Genomic DNA, 19,699 nt, shown 5'->3' with positions numbered 1-19,699 from the left:
AAGGTGTTCAAAGGCATTTAAGGAAAGAATCTGCGATCAATGGTGGAGAGCAAATTGGATGAAAACCAATGCTGATCCGGACCACAAAGGGGCATTCAGAACCAAATTTTCAGTATGCGTCCAGTAATTGACGAATGCTATGAGAGAAGTGAATAGTTATGCTTTTATTTCGTAGATCAAGAGAAGATATTTAGGAGTCATAATGAGTTGTTGGTTCAAAGTAGTTAAATAATAATAATAATAATAATAATAATAATAATAATAATAATAATAATAATAATAATGGTTTTACGTCCCTCTAACTACTTTTTACAGTTTTTGGAGACGCCGAGATGCCGGAATTTTGTCCCACGGGAGTACTTTTACGTGCCGGTAAATCTACCGAGACGGGCCTGACGTATTTGAGCATCTTTAAATACCACAGGACTGAGACATGACCGAAATTGCCAACTTGGGATCGGAAGGCCAGCATCTTAACCGCCTGAGCCACTCAGCCCGGCTCAAAGTAGTTAGAAGTGTTAGACAAGACTGTAATACTTTACCTTTATTTACATGGATACTTTACTGAAAGGTGTACAACGGCAAGGAATGATTCAGCTGGGTGTAAATGTAGCATGCCGACGACTTGGTCTCATCGGGAGACAGTGTTGAAAGCCTGCACTCTAATATACTGAAGCTTGAAAAGTGGTGGTTCAGTGAATATGACATGAAAATTAACATTTCCAAGACTACAGAGTTACGAGTTGGGAAGAAACCAAGGATAACTAAATGTCACGTGGCAAATCCGAAACCGGAACAGGGGCAACATTTCAAATACTTAGGACATGTATTCTCACAGAATGGCGGTATATTAAGTGAAAGGCTAACGCAGTGAGTTCGCGGTTGCGATCAACGGCATTGTGTAAGAAAGAAGCGTACTCGGACGAAGTCATCTTAACAGATCGACTTTTCTGTATGAGACTGGAAGCTGGGTACTGGATATTCATGAAAAGGTGGAGATAACAGGTAACGAAATAGGGAAAATGATTGTTGCTACAAACAGGGGGGAACAATGGCAGGAGAATACTCGGAATGAGGACATAATGACTACGTTAGACAGGAATTCGATGGATGAAGCTGTGCGTATAAGCCGGGTTCGGTCGTGGGGTCATGCGAGGCCAATGAAGGAGGACAAATTACCTTAGAAATTAAAGAAGTCCACCATGGAGGATAAGAGAAGCCGAGTGAGACAGAAACGACGATTGTTATAAAGATTTAGAGGTAAATTCCATAGAACTTAACGTGGTTACTGAGCTTCAGCAAATCGAGGACAGTTGAGGGGTATAATCAATTCACACACGCCTGTAGATTGAACACTGAAAGGTAGAACAGTCTACAATGAAGATGTATGTATGTATGTATGTATGTATGTATGTATGTATGTATGTATGTATGTATGTATGTATGTATGTATGTATGTATGTATGTATGTATGTATGTATGTATGTATGTATTGCGCCCGTAACTAGGTCTAGCCGGTGAACAAGAGACACCCCAGGGGTGCTCAGTTCGGCAACGTTACTGACTGGATAAATATAAATGGCAGGATTTAAAATAAGGTTCGGAAATAAGAATATTTGATATTTCATGAATATTGTAACATAATCTATTCAAAATTAAATAAAACCTTTGCCATCCTGAATATCTATGATTATGGGAATGATCGCTACGTTAAATTAAATTACTGATGATTCTTGACGTGACATAAAAATAATTCGAACAAATGGGGTGGTACACGTGACTCTTTTGCCCTACAATTCTAACAGAGTTATTTTCAGTATTTTACAAATTTCGTTTCATAATATTAATTTAATTATTTGAAATTTTTGAATCTTGAAAATGAGGATGACGTATCAAATTCCTCGAACAATCTGAAAAACACATTAAATTTTAATACAGTGTATGAGATAAAAAACTATTCAAATTTACAAAGTCGATTACTTCTCATATCATAATATTAGTGAAGTTAACTTCATTAAATATTTATTATCATTAAATTTATCTTGAAAGTGTTTTTAAATTGAGTAAAAATTAACTCGAGGCGTCGAGTATATCTGCTCAGTCTTTCTCACTTATCTCCTCGTGAGAACTAAAATCTAACGCTATTATTACGTGGTCATCTAAGGAATCGAAATTATTATTCCTCAAATAAATCATTAAATCAAAATAATTAAACGACGTGGGAATACTGTCCAAAATACTGTAACGAAAATGTCACAGATTTCCCTCTGTTAACACATCACATCTGAAATACACAAGATATAACTTATAACTAGAAAATTTGACTAATTCTACCAACTATCTACAGTAAAAATTTCTAAAGAAGAACTATTTATAATATCTACATCACGTCCATGTACTAATTAACATTATCACTACCGAGCTCGATAGCTGCAGTCGCTTAAGTGCGGCCAGTATCCAGTATTCGGGAGATAGTAGGTTCGAACCCAACTGTCGGCAGCCCTGAAGATGGTTTTCCGTGGTTTCCCATTTTCACACCAGGCAAATGCTGAGGCTGTACCTTAATTAAGGCCACGGCCGCTTCCTTCCCACTCCTAGCCCTTTCCTGTCCCATCGTCGCCATAAGACCTATCTGTGTCAGTGCGACGTAAAACAACTAGCAAAAAAAAAAAACATTATCACTCTCCAATAGGTCCATTTAGAAGTGTCATTGAAAATGCCAAGTTTCCCCGTGAGCACGAATTATGGCGATAAAAGTGAGCTCGCCTGATATCGAACTACAATTAATAATCTGGATATTACACTGACAGAGCAAATGCAACACCAAGAAGGAGTGGTCAGAACTTTATGCCAATTGCAGGGTAGACTGACGTCACTGAGGTATGCTCATGATGTGAAATGCGCCGCTGTGCTGCGCACGTAGCGAACGATAAATGGGACACGGCGTTGGCGAATGGCCCACTTCGTACCGTGATTTCTCAGCCGACAGTCATTGTAGAACGTGTTGTCGTGTGCCACAGGACACGTGTATAGCTAAGAATGCCAGGCCGCCGTCAACGGAGGCATTTCCAGCAGACAGACGACTTTACGAGGGGTATGGTGATCGGGCTGAGAAGGGCAGGTTGGTCGCTTCGTCAAATCGCAGCCGATACCCATAGGGATGTGTCCACGGTGCAGCGCCTGTGGCGAAGATGGTTGGCGCAGGGACATGTGGCACGTGCGAGGGGTCCAGGCGCAGCCCGAGTGACGTCAGCACGCGAGGATCGGCGCATCCGCCGCCAAGCGGTGGCAGCCCCGCACGCCACGTCAACCGCCATTCTTCAGCATGTGCAAGACACCCTGGCTGTTCCAATATCGACCAGAACAATTTCCTGTCGAATGGTTGAAGGAGGCCTGCACTCCCGGCGTCCGCTCAGAAGACTACCATTGACTCCACAGCATAGACGTGCACGCCTGGCATGGTGCCGGGCTAGAGCGACTTGGATGAGGGAATGGCGGAACGTCGTGTTCTCCCATGAGTCACGCTTCTGTTCTGTCAGTGATAGTCACCGCAGACGAGTGTGTCGTCGGCGTGGAGAAAGGTCAAATCCGGCAGTAACTGTGGAGCGCCCTACCGCTAGACAACGCGGCATCATGGTTTGGGGCGCTATTGCGTATGATTCCACGTCACCTCTAGTGCGTATTCAAGGCACGTTAAATGCCCACCGCTACGTGCAGCATGTGCTGCGGCCGGTGGCACTCCCGTACCTTCAGGGGCTGCCCAATGCTCTGTTTCAGCAGGATAATGCCCGCCCACACACTGCTCGCATCTCCCAACAGGCTCTACGAGGTGTACAGATGCTTCCGTGGCCAGCGTACTCTCCGGATCTCTCACCAATCGAACACGTGTGGGATCTCATTGGACGCCGTTTGCAAACTCTGCCCCAGCCTCGTACGGACGACCAACTGTGGCAAATGGTTGACAGAGAATGGAAAACCATCCCTCAGGACACCATCCGCACTCTTATTGACTCTGTACCTCGACGTGTTTCTGCGTGCATCGCCGCTCGCTGTGGTCCTACATCCTACTGAGTCGATGCCGTGCGCATTGTGTAACCTGCATATCGGTTTGAAATAAACATCAATTATTCGTCCGTGCCGTCTCTGTTTTTTCCCCAACTTCCATCCCTTTCGAACCACTCCTCCTTGGTGTTGCATTTGCTCTGTCAGTCAGTGTATTTGAGAATCTACTTTCCAAATTTAACTCATTTCCAGTAAGATTCACACAAACATTCGAAGCTTTAAATTAATGACTTCCAGAATTTACAAAAGGATAAGCTTATTCCAAAATATTAAGACAGAATTCTGGAGTACATCTATCGACATATATTAATTATTACCATCATCAGAAGACTTTATCACAGTCTTTAGATAATCTCGAAGAACCATTATCTATATCCTACCATGATCAACATCATGTATTAAAAATATCGTCGCACAAGCACCTGACAATTCACTCTCAAAAGACTCATATCACATGTACAAATTCCACATAAATTCATAGTACAATAACAACATTATAACGACGACTAAAATTCATCACAAACGTATATCACAAATGTGTAGTCAGAAAATTACTTAAGAACATGTTATCATACAAGGATAAGTCTTACTCCCATTAAATTCGTCTCGATAATTAAATAAACCATCAGGAATTATATATCACTGCTCACGTACTCCATAATCTCATTCTGGAATTAATATCTTGATGACATACTACAATTACCACGAGGTACGAAGGTAAGTCCAAATATCACGAAAAATCGAAAAATACTGAGAAAATATTATCTCAATAAATTCCTACGGCACAGATTAACTCACTAATGCGATGAAATTCTTTAAATAAGAAAGGATGGTTACGATAAAACATGGATAACTTCATCTGATCTATCATTTCAGAACTCAATGACACGTGGTCAGGAATCTGAATCAAGTACATGAATTAAACTCCAAGTCCTATCTCGAATATTCGGAAACAATTAATGAAACATCATGAAAAGAAATAAATCATCTACAAGACCACACCAAAAATGAATAGAACAAAATTTGCTACAAAGAACAGATATAAATAAGACGTAGTCGACTTAAATTATACTGCAGTCTTCATGTTGAGCTCCTGGCGTCCTCAATCGAACATTCTAGGGTTGAAATCCTTGCATCTCTCCGCTGTTGGCGACGGTCCGTTGATTTAGTAGCTCATGATGGAAAATGTGTAGAATCCGGCACGAAGTCCCATCTTCTTGCGATAAATGCTGTTGAGGTCCTCTTCCACTTTACACTTCCCGATGATTTTTCTGAAACTTGTACCGAATAAATTACAAAAAGTCTTAAGCACAATCCTGCAAGTTGTTATAGAAAACACGTACTTTAATTATTTATCTGTATCTTTTCGACGTCGGTTGGTTGAACACTAATTGTAGTCGTAGGCTGGCACAATTTAAGTATGGACTTAACACTGGGTATGCGTCCACTTTCCCTGGCGATGTGTGTATCTCCACTGACGTTCACGTAGATCAATGTCCCAACTGTAGCTGAAGAATAACTGCAATGAAGTGAGAATGAGCGTGTGTATGACTCGCTTTAAGTAAGGCAATGCTCCACTGACCGTAGGAAGTACGAGTCAGTTCAGGTACTGAATTCTGTCAGTTCCCTTAATTAAATTCACGTTACTTTCTGCCAGTATACCATTCAAATTAAATATAAATTCCAGTATTAATTATTTTAGTTCACACGTGATATCATTAAAACTGTCCAGTATATTTTCACTTTTATACATCTTCATAAATACACATATCACGCCGTCGAAGTTATTAATAATCTTTTCATTACTTTTAATCACGTAAAATTGCACGCGAACATATTCCATCTATTCTCTTCTCTCTTCCTTTTTTATTTCTATTTTTATTTTCTGAACCAGCTAGATCTCCCCTTCAGGTTGGAAACTGCTCGCTGCCTTGCCCAAGGACAAGCACGTGCGATGCCGACAAAGAATCAGACTCATGACACACTGGCCTATATTCAACCAGCTGACGCAAAGCATACGCTCACAGTATGTATGTATGTATGTATGTATGTATGTATGTATGCATGTATGTATGTATGTATGTATGTATTGAACCCTTTAGGTCCATATCGATGGATACCTACCTTTCTTACCTATCAGCAAAGTTCATGAGATCTGTCTCTTGGGTCGTATCGGGTTCTTCGTCACTTGCTGAGGTAAAGGTAGGGTTCAGTAATTCTAATCTATCTACTCAAATGAAAGGATTGTTTAAAAAATGTTCCTATTTATTCAATAATATCATGTAGCATTTCAGCAATATCCACGGTATCATTTAACTCAATTGTGTCCACTGGACACCACAATTACTTTACATAGAGGGTCGGAACACTGGTGTGAGCCTTTGACGTAACTGCCTGATGGGCATTCTTACTAGAAACCATTGTCTCTATTATTAATTAAGGAAAGGAAAGTCTGGAAATCCTTTAATTCGGCTTCCATGTGAGACTACATGTACCATCATAGTGATTCGTTATGGTCCAGCCCTCGTAACACGAACTCGGGACTCTGGGTATAATTAAGGCAGTCCAATCGGTGTGTGCCACACAGTGGTTATACGGCATGGACCCTTAATTGAATCGATGTGACCTGCGACTATGTCATGGACCGACATCTAAACTTCTAAGTTACTTTAAAGTCATTGTGGATGATGACCGCAAGGAAAATGATGCTACGGTGGCATATGGCCACAATCTAAGTCACTGAGGTTGATGACCCCCTGACTATCCAAGTTTCTAAGCTGAAGGCTAAACACAATTAAGTTACATCGGTTGATGACCAAAGTTTCCACTTTACTATCCCCAGCACATTCACTGCTCAATCAATCAAAGTAAAATAATACAACAATACCAATGCTCACAATACTTTGTGGGAGTAAAATCCATTACCTTCGGATATGTCCCCTTAATCGTTACGTTAACATTTACACATTCCCCAGAAAACAAACTAAGATTTCCAGAATGCATCTCCAAGTTATTCGCTTGATTTAAAGTTATTTCAAAATGCGCTTTCACTGAATTTATTAATTAAATAAATTTAAATGATTTAATGAAATCTTAAAGAACAACAAATTCTATCTCCGCGGACTAAACGTTTCTTTACAAATTCCTACGCAGTTGTGACGTAAAAATTTTAATCCTGTGATGTTTATCTGTTGATTTCGATAGCTGGAAAAGAACTATTACATCATTCATGTCCAGTTTATATCTTGTTTCATGACCTCACACTTTAAATCTAATCTAACCCTAGCCATTATTAACACTTGGATAACCCTAATAATCTACGTACAAACCAAAAGCAACTCGCCATATAATTACGATGTCATATCTCGTCATAACATTTTATAAAGTTGCGCACCCCTCACAGACAAACAATCATCACTACCATCGCTCTATATTTTGGACAACCCTGAATTTGGCTAATCTTGTTCATTATACTCTAAGTCCATGGCATCAAATGCACATTACATTCCCAATTAAACAAATTTACAGTGTCTAATAACACACACGTTATTACCGGATAAAAATTTCAACTAAATCCAACATTTAACGTTATCCCCTGCCGAGAAATGCAATCTCAATTCAATGTGTAACACACTCTGCCTGTCCCGTTATCCCGGCGGTGAACCCCTGTCAGCTGACGGCATTTCGCCCCAAGCCCGCTTGGCAGTGATATGAGACATCTGTCGTTCTATCTAACTGGCCTCTCACTTTGCAACCTTTAAACTCTGCCGACATAATTAAACAAATACGATATTTCTAACCAACAAAATGCACATAGATTATACTTCAAAATGCCCACACTAATTATACACGTCGTAAATTAATACCGGCGCGGATTCCCTACTTTTACTTTCCATCCCCCAACATTATACAAAACCTTCATCGGGCTTCCATAAGTCCCGGCTTCATTGACAGGTCTTCAACCTGATTCGCAAATCTCATCTCGACTCACACAACAAAACTAGCCTCTGTTTTCCAACTCGCGACTATCACTGACAAAAGAACTGGAATAAAATCCTTACTAGAATCCACGACGTCTAATACCGCACAGTGCTTTAATATGAATAACTTCGCATAAAATGATATCGTATTTAATAACTGGATTTTCACGAAAATGAAAAATTCTACTAAATCTTTTTATATTGTCAGTCAGACACAGTTCAAATGGGCCTAGAAAACGTTTCACTCCGTGACCAAACTCATCACTCTATACTCTCACCCGACAGCGCGCTTCCACTCGATTGAAAATGAGTAACCATGGATTTCTTATATTATTTACATCAACATTTCAGACAGAAAAATTTTACGTCGAATGAACATCTTAATTTGACATCACAAAATATAGGTAATAACACGCGGAAATGACGATCTACACTGGACGTGATATCACTTCGAAACCCTATTTAATAACTTTTTACAACATCATACGGCACTCGCAAGACTTCAAGATTTTATCCAAGTGGAAAATAAAACAAATGACCCTTATTTAGTCGAATTCTGACATTTACAAAAACCACATAGGGGCGACCAACTGCGTCGTATATACCCCTTTCAAATACACATTTTAGACATCATGAAACAAGATATAATAGGTGGTAAGGTGGTAAGTCACATACCTTATGTTACGCCATCGTTCATCATTGGGCTCACCAGCGACCCTGGCATTTTTATTTAGCCATTTTTACATTTGTGGCTGTACAGATCATTTTTTAATTCTTCCGGTTTCCTGGAAATAAAGCATAAAAAAAAAGAAAATGCCCTTCACTAGTTTTTGTTGAGCGCACACGGTAGACTGTAATTATTTCCGCACACGAATTACTTTCTTCATCCACTCCAAATTTTATTCGGTCCCTTGACCGTCCTATTTGGTACAATTATTTCCACTCAAGAAACTATCTCCACATGGAGTCAAGACCCCAGCCACATCGGCTGAAATATGTTGGTTGGACTTAGTCTACTTTTGTCGTTCGATTTTACAGAGCAGCTCAACCCTCTGTCTACAAAATGCAGGAGGCTTCGTCATAGCGTCACTTATTTATAGCAGCTACCCCTTCTCTCCGGGCATCTCCCCTTGCCGCCAAGAAAATTTCTGTAACTTTTCTGACTTAACTAAACTGTAATTACAAGAGTTTTAAAGGTAACTACATACTTGCTACATTTCCGGCAGTAGTGTTCATGGACATTTAAAATTTATACATGTTCAATTTGTGGGCTAAATGACCTCGTTTGATAGGCACTATATTTTCGACTTGGCTTGGGCACGCCATATACACGCGCTCTTCTGAAATAGTTCAAAAAATGACTCAAGATTCTTCCCCCGTTGACACGTGCGACTGACGTCACGTATCCCAGAGCGTGGGACAGAAGGCAGCCACCCCCTTTCCACGTGTCAATTCCATGCTATCAAGAATCGAACTTCTTATCCAATTGACAATTTAATACATAATATTCTTAGGGCACAAAGGTCATGGGTTCATATTTCCCCCAAGACACGAATTCATTTCTCACAGTGACAAGGAATTTCCTTTAAAACATTCCAGATGGTGAAATTTCTAATTTCGACGTCTGATGAAACATGACCTTTGAGCATAAATTCCTTTCTTCTCTCTTCGGCAGTTGCTCATCTCTTGGTGTACGGATGTTGGTTGATACATCTTGAAGTTGGCGACGATATCCGGTGGATTGTAGTCTTCTTCACGTGCAAGGTTGAAATTAGCTGTAACTGACACAATACGAGTTAGAAGGTGCACGAACCAGGCGAAACTCTACTGAATCATTGAATATCACACTTAACTTAGATTCTATGCTTGTAGACCTATCCACACGGCAATATTCCGTTAGAGTAAATTTATAACCAAAACAGCAGAGCCAGCTGATGTCCATAAAATCAGGGTAGAATGAGCGTCGCAGAATAAGACGTAGTCCAAGGAGAAAATCAAATAGCAGAAAGAAAATGGTTTGATGTGAGCTTAATGTTTTATAACCTCCGGCTCGGAGGTGTGTCTTTTATTGTAGCATGTTATTGGTTTGCACTGGGCTACATTTATTGGCTTGGACTATTGCAGAACCTCGTGGAGAGCGATCGAGGGTGCACAGGCGCAGAGCTTACTCATGAGAAATCCAGTTTGTCACGTTATTCTCATGCTGCCTCGATCGAAAGGTGGGCGAGCCGATCAGTACTTTTGCTTCGCTGAAACTTGTCAAGCCACTTATTGCACGGTGGCACAGTTCGCCGATAATAAAACCTAGCCCTTGACTTACAATAAAATAACTGATACTGGCTCATAAATATACAGTGTACTAATTAATCACCAAATTTGACGGGTTCAGGCTGTGGTCCACCATGGGGAAGGCCGGTCGCTGATTGGCTGTTCTTTGGCTAAAGATAGTGCAGGCTACGATGCGCTCCTCGCCTTTTGGTTCGCTATTGTGGTGGTGAGGTGGGGGTCGCTGTTTAGCAGTCCTTTGGCCAATGATCAAAGCAGTGTGGAACCCCGTGCTGCTCGACCTGCCTTGCGGGAGACAGGCAACTGACCACCCGTTTCTGGCCTACCGCGGCCATCGTGTCCTCCAGGATTTAAGGTTTTCAGGACTGGAAGCCAGGCTTTGTTGATCCGTTCAGATTCCTATTTACGGTTGAAGCTGTTGGTGTGCTTCAGAATTTCAGTGGCTTCCCTTTATAGCCGGACGTGGTGACTGATGACCTTTCTGCTTGTTCCAGCCGTATGTGCCATTTGTGCTCCTTCATTGGGGTGGCGGTGCTGCGTTTCGTAGTTCCCATGTACACCTGGCCGCAGCTGTACGGGATCTCGCAGACACCTGCTGTGGAGAGAGGATTGGGCTTGTCTTTAGTAGACCTTAGCAATTCCTGCTCTTTACCCCATGGGTCTCTGTAGCCTCAATATTGCATCAGCTATCTTCCCAATATATGGCAGAAAGGCTTCAGCTGCCGGCCGTTCGTCTTCTTTCTCCCTGGTTGTCGGAAGTGTGGGGTGGAGTGCTCGCTATAGATCTTAAGGGCCATATTGAGGTGGCTGAGCTCCTCGTTTAAGTGCTGAGGTTGACAAATATTCTTCTTGCACGGTCAGTTAGCGTTTATATCACTCTTTTTTTGTCGTGAGTGTTGGTTAGACGTCATCTGCAGATAGCGGTCTACATGGGTCGGCTTGTGGTAAACTGTGTGTCCCCAAGTTTAAATCAGCCGTCTTCATTACCAGAACATCGAGTAAAACGAGTTTTTCTTCGCTTTCTGTCTCCATCGTCTGTCTGGTCATCAGCCTAGAGGCTGCTTGGATCCTGAAATAATACCACCAAAGTTTATGTGGTTATAGGGAACTTAGAAACAAATGGCGGTGCCAAAATGATGCCTAATAGGCAAGATGATGAATGAGGTAGTTTGCAACTGCTTTCCTCGCTGGACCAGAAACTGCTATTGCAGCACAAATAACCCCATGAGCAAACCTTTTCATAACACTCAAACGCAATAGTCTTACTCCTAATGTCATTACTCAGCACAATCCATACCTCAGGAGCTTCCATATTGGCACAGTCTTAGACGAGACTGCGACTTCGGTAGTAGCTATATTTTACTCTGACCTGTGCCAAGAGACAGATCCAAAAGTACTACATCCAGAAAAATTGGCAGCAGACGGTTCTGTCCCCATAGTGAATTGAATATTGGTGTTAACGTTATTCAGATGCTGTAGAAACCGCTGTAGTTGTTCTTCCCCATGGCTCCAGACTACGTAGCGAAGCCACACCTTAAGTTTCAGTGGTGCGGTCTCGAGTGCTGTTTGCTCGAAGTTTTCCATTAAGAAATATGCAATCAGCGGACTCAGAGGATTACCCATAGCAACACCGTCGATTTGTTCATAGAAACTGTTAATCCACAGGAGATAACTTGTGGTGATGCAATGGTTGAACAAGTTGGTGATGTCCTCGGGAAAATCTGAGCGATGTGGTCCAGGACCTCTTTTACTGGTACTTTAGTGGAGAGTGAGGCCACATCAAAGCTGACAAGCAGGTCTTCGGGTTCCAACTGGATGTTCTTCAGCTTTTCTTTGAAGTGGCGTACGTACGACTGTGTGTCACCGATGTAATGATATAGTAAGGCAGCCAGATGTTTCACGATACTGTAGTTCGATGATCCAATAGCACTTATGATCGGCCGTAGAGGTACGTTGTCCTCATAAATTGGGTAATCCATATAGCCTCCGTGGTAGAGCGTCACATTTGGAGGTTTCTCTCTTCACATTGTCTAGCACTGACGAAGCCTTAATAAGGCTATTGGTGTTTCGAAGAATCCAGTTGGTCAGATCTCTTTGTAGTCTGCAGTAGGTCTCTGGGTTTAATAGCTCCCACATATTCCTAGTGTAATCATTAGTAGCCTTGAAGACGGTGGCGTTCCCTTTATCCGCGGGAAGAATGAATAAACTCTCGTTCATATTCAGAGTTTTCATGACCTTCCTCTCTTGAACCGTGAGGTTGCTCTCCCTTGCTGATGCCTTCTTTTATTATGCATGAGGCTTCATGGCGGATTTCTTCTGCCTGATCTAATGGTAGCTTGTGCATAGCTGCTTCAATATTAGCGACGATCTCCTCCACGGGAATCGAGGGAGGGGTGACAGCAAAGTTTCCTCCATTAGCCAGTAGAGATGTTTTCTGACAAAGAGCGATTGGTCAGGTTAACAATTGTCCGTGAAGTTTCCAGAGCAGGCTTAGGCGTGGATCGATTCTCCTGATATCACTTGAACTTTTTCTTCTGCCGGTTGATCGAATGATCGAATGTCGAAATCATAGAAGAGTGATTGACCCGATTTGCTTTTTCCCAGCCCTGTGGTGAAAGTGTGTCGCTGAGAAGATATTGTGGATGCAAAAGCACCTGGTTGACGGTCGCGAGCTCCCTGCGTGTGGAGCTTATGCGTTCCCGCAGCAGTGAGCACTCCGTTCTGTCGCAGATCCGGTGTTACTGGGCAGAGCTGAGCCATCTCTTCATTCTCAAGAAATTGGGAATTATCCCTGACTTTCTGCATCGGAGAAGAAACGTGAGAGACGACAAGAGCTGCACCTTTTTCTTACATGGTTTCTCGAAGCGATGAAATGAGTTTGAAATGTTCTCCCCGTAGAGTCAGTTCATATAGCAGTTGAGGCTTTCACGGCCGGCGTTATAAACAATGTATCTTCCGGGCTCGTAGGCCGTGATCTAGGAGCATACGATGGTCTCCACGTTTCACCGAAAACTGCGTTCGGCATCTTCAAGGGTTCCAAATGACTTCGATGGCTACGAAGCTCTCATTGGAATGGAGTGGTGTCCCAATTCCACATCAATTCCACCTCAGTATATAGTGCAGGCTGTGCTCTGCCATGGTAGGGACCGGTCGCTGATTGGCTGTTCTTTGGCCAGTGACTGAAGCTGTGTGGAACCTGGGGCTGGTCGGCCTGCGTTGGTGGAGACAGACAACTGATCGCCCGTTGCTTCTTCTGACCTGCCGCGGCCACCATGTCCTCCAGGATTTAAAGTTCAGCACTGGAAGCCAGGAATCTCAACAGGTCAACAAGGCAAATTTATATATTCATAACATACATAGCAAAATATTAAATATTTGTAAGACTCATTGTTCGCTGATAATTCTTATTGAAGAATCCTCTTCTTATTTACCAAATATTTAGTCTATAATCCTGCCCCGAGGTGTAGCGGTTGTGTGCCTGCCTCTTACCCGCAGGCCCCGGGTTCGATTCGCGGTCAGGTCAGGGATTCTTACCTGGATCTGAGGGCTGGTTCGAGGTCCACTCAGCCTACGTGATTAGAATTGAAGAGCTATCTGACGTTGAGATAGCGGCCCCGGTGTAGAAAGCCAAGAATAACAGCCGAGAGGATTCGTCGTGTTGACCACACGACACCTCGTAATCTGCAGGCCTTCGGGCTGAGCAGCGGTCGCTTGGTAGGCCAAGGCCCTTCATGGGCTTTAGTGCCATGGGGGTTTGGTTTTAGTCTTATTAATTTTAGTCCAGTTACTGATTGTTTCCTGTCTGAGGTAATTATTTTTCTCCAACCAGCTGAATAGCGAAATGATCCCATTGGTTGAGCTGGACAAGGAGAACCGCACTTTGGAGTAACTTTATCCATGCCAAAAGGACCGATCATGCTCTCTCTCTCTCTCTCTCTCTCTCTCTCACACACACACACACACACACACACACACTTTGCGCGGTAGGAATTAAAGGTGTTGCAGCTCGCAACTTACCTTCGATACTGATCAATAAACAATGGGCACAATACGCTGGACGATATTATTAAAAACTGGTGAGGTTTCGTTGTGGCAAGATAACTTTCGATAAAAAAAGGGATACATTTTTTACCAATTGATCTGACAAAACTAATTCAAAACTTCTTTACTCCCCTTTATTTTTATTTACTAGCTGACGTCGTAGTCTGGGGAACGTATTGGCTCGAGTTTGATTTCCATTTCCACCACCTGCTTTTATGGATTGAGACAGGGTCACTCAGTCTGAGAAGAAAAGTAAGTAAAATCTCCACCCTCGACTAGTCATACTTTTACTGAGGATTGACCACTTCATCTCTAGTCTAAAGATGGGATGGTAAAATGAAATGGCGTATGGCGTTTAGTGCCGGGAGTGTCCGAGGACATGTTCGGCTCGCCAGGTGCAGGTCATTTGATTTGACACCCGTAGGTGACCTGCGCGTCGTGATGAGGATGAAATGATGATGAAGACGACACATACACTCAGCCCCCGTGCCAGCGAAATTAACCAATTAAGGTTAAAATTCCCGACCCTGCCGGGAATCGAACCCGGGACCCCTGTGACCAAAGGCCAGCACGCTAACCATTTAGCCATGGAGCCGGACAGATGGGATGGTACCATAAATATAGGCCATACCGCTTACTTCCCGGTCAAATCCCCCAAAATAAGTGTAAAATATATTGGCAATGACACCACAGCTACACAGGGTTATCGAAATGACATAATAACGGGGATGTTGTCCAGAATGCCCCGAACCTCTTATATGAAACAAGAACAACAAATGTTAATTTATTCATCATCATCATCATCATCATCATCTGTTTACCCTCCAGGTTCGGTTTTTCCCTCGGACTTAGCGAGGGATCCCACCTCTACCGCCTCAAGGGCAGTGTCCTGGAGCTTCAGACTCTTGGTCGGGGGATACAACTGGGAAGTATGACCAGTACCTCGCCCAGGCGGCCTCACCTGCTATGCTGAACAGGGGCCTTGTGGAGGGATGGGAAGATTGGAAGGGATAGGCAAGGAAGAGGGAAGGAAGCGGCCGTGGCCTTAAGTTAGGTACCATCCCGGCATTCGCCTGGAGGAGAAATGGGAAACCACGGAAAACCACTTCCAGGATGGCTGAGGTGGGAATCGAACCCACCTCTACTCAGTTGACCTCCCGAGGATGAGTGGACCCCGTTCCAGCCCTCGTACCACTTTTCAAATTTCGTGGCAGAGCCGGGAATCGAACCCGGGCCTCCGGGGGTGGCAGCTAATCACGCTAACCACTACACCACAGAGGCGGACTAATTTATTCATTATGAGTTAAATTATCACCGATCTACTGAGGTGACGTACTGTATGAAAAAAGAATTGTGCTATACCTATGTTTCAGAGGTTCTTCTAGGTTCCACGTCAGGTGAAGAGAATAATGAAAATCCCGGGGTTGTTGTCTGTTTCAGTGTACGCATGGGGTGTGATCACTGAGTTCGCCAACGAGTTACTGGAGACTTACAACGTGGAGAAGGAGCAGCAGGTAAGTACTCGTCGTTATTCCATCGGACCAGCTGCGGCTCAATATACGTTTATGGAAAATATATTGCCTGTATACAAAGACTTCATCAGTTATTACAACAAAAATTTCAGCACAGCAGAAGTGTTCCTACTTTAGTCAACACATCAGTTAATGTTAGCTCGTTGATCATCGGACAATATGTATAATTTGATTTCACTCAGGTTCAGTATTTGTAGTGAATGAAAAGCTTTAAGACAATCAATAAAGGCATGGTGACTCGATGTAATATTCAGTTGTTTTCTCAAGAAGAAGGTTAATCGTTTTAATGTGGCCAAATCGAACTCCTCTCAACAATTCGATGCAGTATCTCTTCCCTCGTGATTCGATCTATCCATCTCACCTTCAGAATTATCCTATAACTCCACATTTCTAAATCTCCTATTCTCTTCCTCAGCTAGTTATCGTTCATGTTTCACTTCCGTACAATGCCACGCTCCGGACGAAAGTCTTCAAAAACATCTTTCTACTTCCTATATCAATATTCGAAGTGAGCAAATTTCCTTTCTTAGAAAAGAATTTCCTTGCTTGTTCTAGTCTGCATTGTATCTCCTCCTTACTTCGCCATCGTTAGTTCTTTTACTACCCAAGTAACAATATTCATCTACTTCCTTTAAGACTTCACTTCCTAATCTAATATTACCTGCATCTTTTGACTTCGTTCGACTGCAAACAATTACTTTTGTATTGGACTTTTTTAATTTCATCTTGTACTTCTTAACCAAGACTCCGTCCATACCATTCAGGAATTTCTCTGTATCTTCTTCAGTCTCAGATAAAATAACAATATCGTCGGGAAATGTCAGGGTTTTGATTTCCTCTCCTTTCATTGGGATTCCCTTCTTAAATTCCTCTTTGACTTCCTTTACGGCCTGTTCTTATAAACATTGAAAAGGAGGGCGGACAAACAGCAGCCTTGCCTCACTCCTTTCTGGATTGCTGCTTATTCTCCTAAGCCCTCGATTCTTATCACTGCAGACAGGTTTTTTTATACAGATTGTAGATAATTCTTTGTTCTCGCTATCTGATCCCGATCATCTGCATAACCAAAATAACTTGGTCCAATCAACGTTATCGAATGCCTTTCCTAGATCTACGAACGCTATGTACGTGGGTTTGTCCTTCTTAATTCGATCCTCTAGGATCAGACGTGAAGTCAGGATTGCTTCACGTGTTCCTACATTTCTTCTGAAGACAAATTGATCATCTCCCATATCAGTTTCAATTTGTCTTTCCATTCTCCTGTAAATAATACGTGTTAAAATTTTGCAGGCGTGCGATACTAAACAAATGGTGCGGTAGTTTCCACACTTGTTAGCACCGGATTTCTTAGGAATAAGTATAACAACGTTATGCCGAAAATAGGATGGTGCTTATCCTGTCTAATACATCTTACACATTAAATGGAATGACTTTGCCATGACGGTTTCTCCTGAGGCACTCAGAAATTCTGAGCGAATGTGATCAATTTCAGGTGACTTGTACCTACTTAGGTCTCTCAAAGCTGTGTCAAATTCTGTCCTCAAAATTGTGTCCCCCCATTTCATCAGCATCAACAGTTTCTTCTAGTTCCAGAACCATATCATCTACGTCTTTGCTTTGATGCGACTGTTGGATATATTCCTGCCATCTTTCTGGTTTTTCTTCCTTCCCCGGAAGTGGCTTTCCGTCTGAGCACTCAATATTAATACACCTAGTTTTCCTTTCTCCAAAGGTTTCCTTGATTTTCCTGTATGCAGCATCCACATTTCCTAGGACCATACAACCTTCAACATCCTTGCACTTCTCCTTGAGCCATTCTTCCTTAGCTGCCCTGCACTTTCTTTCCACTTCATTTTTAATCGCCTGTATTCTTTTCTGCCCTCTTAATTTTTGCATTCTTGTATTTCCGTCGTTCATCAATCAGGCCTAGTATCTCCTGAGTTATCCATTGATCCTTAGGTGATTTTTCCTTTCTCCCTTACTGACCTCATTCTTCACGACTGTCCATTCTTCCTCTATTGTGTTTCCTTCATCCTTCTTATCTAGTCCTTGTGCAACGTGTTCCTTGAAATATTCCCTTACACTCTTTTCTTTCCACTTGTCTATATTCCATCTCATTGCATTTTTCCTTTCTTCAATTTACTCAACTTCAGATGGCACCTTTGGCAGCAAGTTGTGATCGTAGTCCACGACTGCTCCTGGGAAGCTTTTTTAATCCAACACCTGGTTTCTGAATCTATGACTAATCATAATGTAGTCTATTTGATACCTTCCAGTGTCCAGGTCTCGTCCACGTATACAGTCGTCGTTTGTATTGTTTGAACCAAGTATTAGCAAGGACTAAATTATGATCAGTGCAGAATTCAACCAGCCGAGTTCCTCTTTCACTCATTTGTCCCAATCCATATTCTCATTCTGTATTACCTTCTCTTCCATGGCTTATCACTGCATTCCTGTCTCCCATCACAATTAGATCCTCGTCACCTTTTACATTTGTATTAAATCTTCTATCTCGTCATACATTCCTTCGATTTCTTCATCATGTGCTGAACTAGTAGGCATATTGCACTATTGCGGTTGGCAATGGTTTGGTGTCTATCTTGATAACAACAATCTTTTCACTATGCCGGTCGTTGTAGCTTACGTGCTGCCCTACTTTCTTATGCATTATTAAACTAACTCCTCCATATCCCCTGTTTAATTTTGTGTTGTAAATTCTATACCCGCCTGACCATAAATCCGTCTCTTCCTGCCAATGTACTTCTCTTAAACCAACTACATCTAACTTTAGTCTATCCATCTTCCTTTTCAGATTTTCTAACCTACCACAACAATTCAAACGTCTAATATTCCACGCTCCGACTTGCAGAATGTCAGTACCCATCTTGCTGATGACAGCCCCCTCTCTTGTAGTCCCCACCCGGAGATCCGAATGTGGAACTATTTTACCTCCGGAGTATTTTATCCGGGAACAAGCCATGATCAGTACATCATTCATACAGAAAGAGCTGCATGTCATCGGGGGTTAGTTACGGCTGTACTTTACCATTGCTTTCAGCCGTGTACCAGTATCAACACAGCTAAGGCCATATCAATGAATCATCTAATCTGCCTCCCTTGCAACTTTGGAAAGGCTGCTACCCCCTTTTCGATGAGCCATTCGTTAGTCAGGTCTCTCGACATATACCCATCCGATATGGTTTCACCCACGGCTTTGCTATCTGCTTCATTGAGACACGCAAGCCTCCTCACCGTGGCAAGGTCACATGGTTCGCAGGGGAGGAAAATATATGTAATAAAATTGATTAAGGCATTACCTTTAAAGTGAAATAGTATATTTCAATAAAACCAAAGGTTAAAATAGAGAACATATTAAAAATACACAAGGATAAATACTAACATCGTCAATAGAATAAAATTACTTAATAATAACATACAAATTAAAACAAATAGATGCTTCGCTTTTAAACACGATAAAACAAGCCATTTTTACTCGTAAAACGAAGGAAGGGGTCTACTTACTGCACGTCATCTCGCAACATGAGGGAGATGGTACTACGGTGCAGATCGGCCACGTCCGCGCACTCCGTTAAGGATGTGTACTACGGTCAGATGACAGCCGCAAGTACACATCAGTAAGTAAGAGTGTGGTGGTATACCATCGCCCATCCCAAGACGATTGCTTCTCTCCGAAAAACTTCAATACCTCAGTAGTTCCTTAAATCGTTCTCAGCTTACTTGAAAGAGGGGTGGCCTGCCACTCCAGCTCCCAATGGTACATTACCAAATGTCTCAGTT

The 19,699-nt window shown here is 42.3% G+C and overlaps 1 protein-coding gene across 1 annotated transcript in view; it reads left to right on the top strand.

Moving 5' to 3' along the window:
- Positions 1-19,699, top strand: part of Tdc2 (Tyrosine decarboxylase 2) — a 412,190-nt gene that overhangs the window by 276,787 nt on the left and 115,704 nt on the right. Inside the window, exon 9 of the mRNA XM_067141851.2 lies at positions 15,810-15,883. Coding sequence (XP_066997952.2) covers positions 15,810-15,883 — 74 coding nt within the window. The remainder of the gene's footprint in view (positions 1-15,809; positions 15,884-19,699) is intronic.

Source organism: Anabrus simplex, chromosome 2, assembly GCF_040414725.1.
Source record: "Anabrus simplex isolate iqAnaSimp1 chromosome 2, ASM4041472v1, whole genome shotgun sequence".
NCBI classification, from domain to species: domain Eukaryota; kingdom Metazoa; phylum Arthropoda; class Insecta; order Orthoptera; family Tettigoniidae; genus Anabrus; species Anabrus simplex.
Note: the sequence above shows the minus strand (reverse complement) of the source record. Positions and strands in the feature narration are given on the sequence as shown.